The sequence below is a fragment of the Zea mays genome, chromosome 3 (assembly GCF_902167145.1).
Source record: "Zea mays cultivar B73 chromosome 3, Zm-B73-REFERENCE-NAM-5.0, whole genome shotgun sequence".
Taxonomy (NCBI): Eukaryota; Viridiplantae; Streptophyta; class Magnoliopsida; order Poales; family Poaceae; genus Zea; species Zea mays.
The window spans coordinates 150712214-150720703 of NC_050098.1; the positions used below are offsets into that span (position 1 = coordinate 150712214).

At 46.4% G+C, this 8490-nt stretch overlaps 1 protein-coding gene across 2 annotated transcripts; it reads right to left on the reverse strand.

Moving 5' to 3' along the window:
- Positions 1 to 3507: 3507 nt before the first annotated feature.
- Positions 3508 to 7542, reverse strand: LOC109939217 (uncharacterized). 2 transcript variants are annotated; one of them, XM_008674410.4, is made up of 2 exons: positions 3900 to 4878; positions 3508 to 3805 (listed from the first exon to the last, which is right to left on the reverse strand). In XM_008674410.4, the coding sequence occupies exons 1-2, from the start codon at positions 4331 to 4333 to the stop codon at positions 3793 to 3795; spliced, it is 447 nt and encodes a 148-aa protein (XP_008672632.1). In that variant the 5' UTR covers positions 4334 to 4878; the 3' UTR covers positions 3508 to 3792. The 2 variants fall into 2 exon arrangements, with proteins under 2 accessions (XP_008672632.1, XP_020405950.1); XM_020550361.3 differs by having other exon boundaries at positions 3508 to 7542.
- Positions 7543 to 8490: the final 948 nt, after the last annotated feature.

The window sequence follows — 8490 nt, forward strand, 5'->3', positions numbered from 1 at the left end:
CCATGTACTGAGTCTATTAATACTACTCCCAACCCTGTTTAGGGTCATGGGTTCACATTCCAACACGGGTCACACGAAATAAACCCGGCACATTTAAGCAATTACGAGTCGGGCCGTGGGCCGGCCCAGCACAGCCCGAAATTCAAACGGGCCGAGCCGGCCCGAAATTCAAACAATACGGGCCTTTTCGGGCTTGGGCCGGGTCGGGCAGCCCGAATGTACACCTATTGGGTTTTAGCTCATGTTGGGTTTTAGCTAGGCTTTTCATGTAATACCTGTTCCAGAAACCATGTTGTTCATTATTACTTTTTTTACTATTTGGAGTTTGGACTGCTATGGTCACTGATCTTTTTCAACAACAAAGCATTTTAGTCCCAAGCAAGTTGGGTGTGCTAGAGCTAAAACCCAACATGAGCCATGCCCGGCCCGTAATTGCTTTGTTGGAAAAACCCAGAAAGTGACCCTAGAATTCCAAACTCGAAAATGTAAAAGAAATAATAATAATAAGCGGCATCATCCCTGGAACATGTATTATATCAAAAGCCTCCCTTTGCAAGGTTTCAGGCATATCAGGAATGCTTGGAACGGCCAAAAGTAAACAATGGACAAGAAAGTCATGCTGTTGTTGCCGGAGAAGGGAGTAAGGATCTGTTTGGTTGGCCTGTGAGCTGTGAAAATAGTTGTTGTGGGCTGTGAGCTGTCAAAAAACTAAAATTGTTTGGTGGAAACCACTAAAAATCATTAAAAGATCTTCCAAATATATTTTCACAATTCCATCTGAAAGCCACTAAAAGCAAGTTCATAGGTGCTTTCAGTTTTACACTACGAGAAAGTCGGCTTTTAGAAAACGCTGCCTCCTAGATCCAGCCCTTTGGTTTGGCTTTTAGGGGGAAAAAGCCAAAACCAAAGCCAAAAGTCAAACCAAACACACCCTAAGCATTTAGGCTATGGTTTTGTAGTCATCGTGCTGTTTGCAACAATTCTTGCTCAATATTCAGACGTGCTCTTGCTCAATATTCAGACGTGCTACAATTATTCATGTTGTTTATTTATTGTAGATTCCAATGGTAAAAAGAGGAAATACCACTCAGATGACTTAAAGGTCGTTGTTTATCTTGAACTGTTGGCGAAGACAGATCCGCATGTATTACATCATGGAGTCTCTAAGGAAGTTGCAGAGAAGTTTGGTGTGCCTTGTTTAGTTGTGCAGAGAATATGGCGCTCTGGACAGGACTATGGTGGGATAGCTGAGAGCAACTAGAGGGGGGGTGAATAGGTGATCCTGTAAAATCAAACACTAAATAGCCACAAACTTGATTATTAAAGTGTTAGTGTAACCAAGTGGATATGGAGCGAGCTTGTCAAAACAATCACAGAAAAGCAACACACGAGACACGCGATTTTTATCCCGTGGTTCGGCTAAGTAACACTTGCCTACTTCCACGTTGTGGCGTCCCGATGGACGAGGGTTGCAATCAACCCCTTTCAAGTGATCGAATGATCGACTTGAATACCACAGTCTTTTATCTTGAGTATTCTTCCCGTTTGCGAGGAATCTCCACAGATTGGAGCCTCTCGCCCTTACAAAATTATGATCACAAAGAAAGCACAAGAGTAAGGATGGGAGAGCAACACATGCAAGACTCAAATCCGCAGTACAACCACGCACACAAGTGAAGAAGTGAGCACACAAACACAACGCAAGGAGTTTACAACTCGAACAGTGCTCAATTCTCAAGAACGATGATCTGATTGCGTGAATGCAGAGTCTAGGTGTCTTAGGATGTTTCTTGTAAGCTTAGTGTCCTGCTCCATGCGCCTAGGGGTCTCTTTGTAGCCTCAAGGCAGCTAGGAGCCGTTGGACATCAATTTGGTAGGCAATTCTTGCCTTCTGTCGAGTGGTGCACCAGACAGTCCGGTGCACCACCGGACAGCCACTGTAGCAGTCTGGTGCGCGATCTCCTTCCATATCGGGCGCAGCCGACCGTTGGGCCTCGGGACTGGTTGGCGCACCGGACACTGTCCGGTGCACACCAGACAGTCCGGTGTGCCCAACCGACCGTTGGCGCGGGCCACGTGTCGCGCGTTGATCGCGCGGCCGACCGTTGGCCGCTGGCTCACCGGACAGTCCGGTGAATTATAGCCACGTTGTCTCTCTCTTTTCCCGAGAGCAGCCAGTTGACGTTTGACCCTTGTTCTTGATTTCATACTTCTCACTCATTTGGCACATAAGAACTCACTCAATATGTGTTGGACATCTAATCACCAAAATACTTATAGAAATGGCCCAATGGCACATTTCCCTTTCAATAGCATGTGTTCAAAAAGCTTGTTAGAAATTGTGGTCGCAAGAGAATAGAAATAAACATGGAAGCGGCAAAGATGTGCCTTTGAGAGAGTACACAACATTCCAGGGTCTTGCCAATGCGTTGGGTGTTAAGAAAACCTCTCTTTATAACCGTTACAAGGAAGGATATTTCCATAGACACATTAACGACCTCAAATTGATGTTGACCGATGAGAACAAGAAGACTCGTGTTAGGTACTGCTTGTCCATGCTCTAGGCACAATACCTAGATAATTGTCCTAGCTTCAAGGCCTTGTACAACGTCGTGTACATATGTGAGAAATGGTTCTACAGGACTAGAAGAAACCAAAAGTATTATCTTGCGAAAGATGAAGAAATGCCACCTAGGGAGGTTAAAAGCAAAAACTTTATAGAGAAGGTGATGTTCGTTGTGGTCACTCGACCAAGATTTGATGCAAGTGGAAATTGCATATTTAATGGTAAAGTAGGCATCTTTCCCTTCACCTATATGGAGCCAGCAAAGAGAAAGAGCGTAGGGACAGAGGTATGGAATGCATTCATAGTTTATTTTGGCATTTTCAGTTAATCATTTTTGCTAAATTTGCTTTATTTGCTTGTAGGAACTTTGATCATAAAGGCAATGACATCAGTAAAGAAAGAACATAGTCGTGACTTCCTTATAAACAAGGTGTTGCATGCGATCAAGGCAAAGTGGCCAGCGGAGGAAAGACATATGCCCATATTTATTCCACAAGATAATGCCAGGACTCATATTGCATTGAATGACCCAGCTTTTGTAGCCGCTGCCCAAGCTGATGGATGGGACATTAGGCTAACTTGTCAGACACAAAATTCACCGGATCTTAATGTGTCAGGCCTTGGGTTTTTTTCAGCTATCCAATCGTTGTTTGAGAGAGGAACACTAAACAATATTGAGCAAATTGTGGCCAAGGTCGAGAAGGCATTCCGTGAGTACCCTGTTGATCGTGCCCATCGGATTTTTTGAACACGACAAGGCTGCATAATGGAGATTATGAAGCATAATGGAGGACAGCACTATGGCATTCCTCACGTGAAGAAGAAACATTTGGAGATGCAAGGTGCTCTACCCATTAGCTTGGAGTGTCATATGGACTTATATAATCAAACTGTTCAGTTCGTCTATTACGTTGTCATGTTAGTTGTGTTAGCATTTTCCATTAAATCAAGCTGTTCAGTTGGTTCATGTCTTTTGTGTTTGTTTTCCCATTGAACTGGGATGCTTGTAACACAACACAGGCTCACTCACCCTTTTCCATTGCTACTGAAACACCACGGAAGACAGCGAGCACAAGACAGCGAAAAAACGAGTAGATCAAAACAGACAGCAAACATAGGCAACCACGCCACTGCCGAGGGAATCAGGAACTTCTGTCAGAGAGAAATACGTTGGCTTCCTTATTCCAGTTGCCTTGCGTTGTGCGGGAGTTCCTTATTCCTCCATTTTATTCCAGTTGCCTTGCGTTGTGCGGGAGTTCCTTATTCCTCCGAAATGGCAATGGGATCGACAAAATTGCACCTGTACAGATACACAAAGACGGAAGAGACGCACCTAACATGCTTGAAGACGGCGGCGGCAGCAGAGCGCGAGCGCGGGAACTGCCAACCGGACCACGCGGCGACGGGTATGTAGACGTCGAGCAGCACGACGGCCCTGGCCTCCACCGCGGCGCCGTCCCCTTCCCCTTCCCCTTCCCCAGGCCTCCTCCTGGTCACGACCCGGAGAAGCGTACCCTCCACCTCCACGCAGCGGTTCGCCACGAGCGTCCTGAGCAGGCGCACGACGCCGGGGGCGCGCGACCTGGGCCACCGCGGCTGGGCCCGCACGTCGTCGGGGAGCGGCGCAAGGGCCACGGCCCCGCACGCGGAGAGCGTGCACGGGGACAGCGGAAGGATAGACGCCGCCGCCGCGACGTCCCCGCCGGGGATGGACACCACGGCGCGTAGGTAGCCACAAAGCTTGCGGCGCTCCCCCGCGGCGGCCATTGTGAGGTAGTAAGGTTAAGGTAGGGTTAGGTCTCGCTCTCGCGTGCCACCATGGAGAGCGGGGTGGGTGGCGATGCCCGCTGGGATCCGGTGGCTGCGGGCTCGGCTTCTCGGGCGGTGGCGACTGGCCGACTGGGAGGCGAGGCGACGAGGAGGAAGAGGACGCGTAACTACCTGGACCGGGAGAGATGTGTGGGGTCGGCTTCGGCTGGAATCTGGGGCTCGGATCGGGTCTGACGGACCTGTGCTTCCGGCTTCGATCGCATCGAAACTGTGAGCCGTTTTCGCAATACGTGGTTTACGCCTTTACGGCACACGGGTACGGAACGACTTTCCCAACGTCCGAATTATTTTCACTTCCCGCATATTATACACATAAAAAATTCCCTTTATACTACTCAATAGCACATAAAGAGATGAGCATAAATCCGATGGTATATAGAGAATTTTTTTCAATTATATTTCTTTGCATGTTGAGAAATAGTTTATATCTTGATCGAATTCCAGTATAATTGGGCCTACCCAAACTATCATTTGTGTCCGCCACTACACGACAGCACCTCGACGCCATATATGGTGACCTTGCCAAGATTTGTGGCACCGAGTTTGGTGTTTGTTGGTCATTTATTCTCAAATGTTATAAATCAAAAACAAAACAGCACAATTGTTAATGGTTAAAGACATTTTTTCTCCGAAGCATTATCTTTTTTCGGATATAATGATCTTCAGACGAAAGTCATGAAGGACACACCTTCATCATTTTATGGTATAATAAATAAGAATATAAACAAGAAGACGAAGGAGTACAAAGGAATTGAGATAATGTCTGTTATATATCCATAATCCATTTATCTTCATTGAATATGAATAAACATTAACAATATTCATGTCACAATGATACCTTTGGCTTGCCATAAGGTGTGGGAGCGAGAATGGCTCGAGAACGATTACAATCGAGCGTGAACAGTACGGTGCTACTGTTCATCTATTTATAGGCACAGGACAAAGCCCGGACAAAATTACATTCATGCCCTTGACATTTACTCGTGATTGTAATACAAATTATCACAGACTAAGTGGTCATTTCCCCCTTTAAGTCGGTGACGTCCTTGGTCTTCGTCACCATATCAAGCCGAAGCTCTCTGGCAATAACTTCGGCGCTTACTCCTATCACCTTCGGGTTGCTCCTTTACACGGCTATACTTTCACCATTAGAGATGGTCTTTTATCTAAGAGCCGAAAACTCCTGTAATAATCTATATCGTACTGAAAACATATGGTTAGTCACGTTTTTAGGACCTTCGGAAGAGGAAGGCCCCAACAGTAGGCCCTCGCAGTATTAATTTGCTTCCTTGTAACAAATTTAGGCTGCGACCTGGACGAAGGCCTTTAGCCGAAGGTTCAAAAAACATCTTCCCTTCGCTAGAATAGCGAATGACACTGACATGCTGGACCCACCAAGCTGTGGGGCGCTATGCATATAAATATGAGCTCGTATTGAAAGTGTTTCTTGTGCTATTTCAGTTACGTACACTATAGTCGCTATTTTAAACTCTCTTGTTTTGTCGTGAACTTGAGCTTCGTCATTTCAACAAGTTTTGATCTAATGACTGGTGAGAAGAAGACTATGGACCCAGTGTTGTCTGAGTTTTACGAAGCTATGGAGAGGACTAATGCAGAAAAAAATGCACATGAAACATTAGCCGAAATATCTGAGGATTCTAGTGACAGTGAAGACTTTGATGCTGAAAGTGAGACTGAGGATGCCGAAGATCGGCCCTGGAGGCCAAGCCATGTTGTTTTCGGAAAGTCGACAATCAAACAAGGATAGATTGATGCCATGAGGGGAAGGTATTTTCGTGACATTTCTATTGTTCAGGCTAAAGGAGAAAATAATGTCCCTCTGCCCAAAGCTGACGAGGTAGTTGTCTATAGAAGTTTTATGAAAGCGGGGCTTCGGTTCCCTTTGGATAGTATGCTGGTCGAAGTGCTGAAAACCTTCGAAGTCTACCTTCATCAGCTTACCCCTGAAGCCATCATCAGGATATGGGTTTATATTTGGGCCATGAGGAGCCAAGGACAAGAGTCGAATGTGAAATGTTTCTGCAACTTGCATGAATTGTCTTATGAGACGAAGGCTATTGGAAAAGAACAATACCACAACAATTTCGGTTGTTATGGCTTCGTAACCCGTTCTGAAGTAAGCAATCCAGTTCCAACGTTTCCCAAGAGATGGCCAGGAGCCTGAATGCAATAATGGTTCTATGTAAAGAACGATTTGGCTGAGAGAAGACATCAAGGGAATTATCCAACGTCTCATATGGTCTCACTTCGGCATTAGAAGACCATCTCTTGCCCTTGGAAACGACATTCAAGCATGTCAAGCTGCTTATAACACGGTATGCACAGGAGAAAATAATGTCCCTCTGCCCGAAGCTGACGAGGTAGTTGTCTATAGAAGTTTTATGAAAGCGGGGCTTCGGTTCCCTTTGGATAGTATGCTGGTCGAAGTGCTGAAAACCTTCGAAGTCTACCTTCATCAGCTTACCCCTAAAGCCATCATCAGGATAGGGGTTTATATTTGGGCCATGAGAAGCCAAGGACAAGAGCCGAATGTGAAATGTTTCTGCAACTTGCATGAATTGTCTTATGAGACAAAGGCTATTGGAAAAGAACAATACCACAACAATTTCGGTTGTTATGGCTTCGTAACCCGTTCCGAAGTAAGCAATCCAGTTCCAACATTTCGCAAGAGATGGCCAGGAGCCTGGATGCAAGAATGGTTCTATGTAAAGAACGATTTGGCTGAGAGAGAAGACATCAAGGGAATTATCCAATGTCTCATATGGTCTCACTTCGGCATTAGAAGACCATCTCTTGCCCTTGGAAATGACATTCAAGCATGTCAAGCTGCTTATAACACGGTATGCACCTACATATGCACCACGGACTTAGTCCAAGAGCACATTGCCTACAAGGTGTGGGCACTCGGGAGTGGGTGGGAGATGCCGAAGGAAGCTGCTGCTGGGTCTAGCCAGAGTGGCTTGATTTACCTAAAGTATACATTCAAATACAGGAGTCAATTTGACGAACCAAACGACGACTGGCTAGATGCCATTGACGCAACCAGCGAAGAGTTGCTTGGTGCCTACTCAAGGGCCAAAGATGATGCCATGACGGCAGCCTTTGGAGGGCGAGGCAAGAAAAGGTTAAACATGGTTTTTGATGTCATTGGTTTTGTTTACCTAGATTATTGCTATCCCTCGCGAAAGCAGGGAAAGAAGAGAAAGGCTACTGCTTCAGCTATCTCTACTACGCCGAAGGTGAAAAAGAGTTTTGACACATCGGCCCAGGCACATTGTGAGAGCACCTAGAGGGGGTGAATAGGTGATCCTGTGAAACTTGAAACTTAATCCACAAAAACTTGATTAGGCGTTAGCACAATAATGCCAAGTGGTTAGAGAGGAGTCTCAACAAAACACAATAACCACAAGAGATCAATCACAGAGATGGCACAGTGGTTTATCCCGTGGTTCGGCCAAGACCAACGCTTGCCTACTCCACGTTGTGGCGTCCCAACAGATGAGGGTTGCAATCAACCCCTCTCAAGCGGTCCAAAGACCCACTTGAATACCACGGTGTTTTGCTTGCTTTACTATATCCCGTTTGCGAGGAATCTCCACACTTTGGAGCCTCTCGCCCTTACACTTGAAATTCACAAAGAAGCACGGAGTAAGGGAGGGATGAGCAACACACTCAAGACAAGAAATCACAGCAACACCACGCACACAAGTCGCAACAAGAGCTCACAACACGACTCAATGAGTTCACAACTCAACTAGAGCTCTAATTGTTATCGCAAGGAATCAAAAGCGAGGAATCGATGTCTTAGTGCTTAGGAATGCTTGGTGTAGTTCCTCCATGTGCCTAGGGGTCCCTTTTATAGCCCCAAGGCAGCTAGGAGCCGTTGAGAGCAATCCAGGAAGGCAATTCTTGCCTTCTGTCGCCTGGCGCACCGGACAGTCTGGTGCACCACCGGACACTGTCCGGTGCGGATCTCTTTCCTTATTTGGAGAAGCCAACTGTTGGCGCCTATGAGCCGTTGGCGCACCGGACACTGTCCGGTGCACACCGGACAGTCCGGTGCCCCCTTCTAG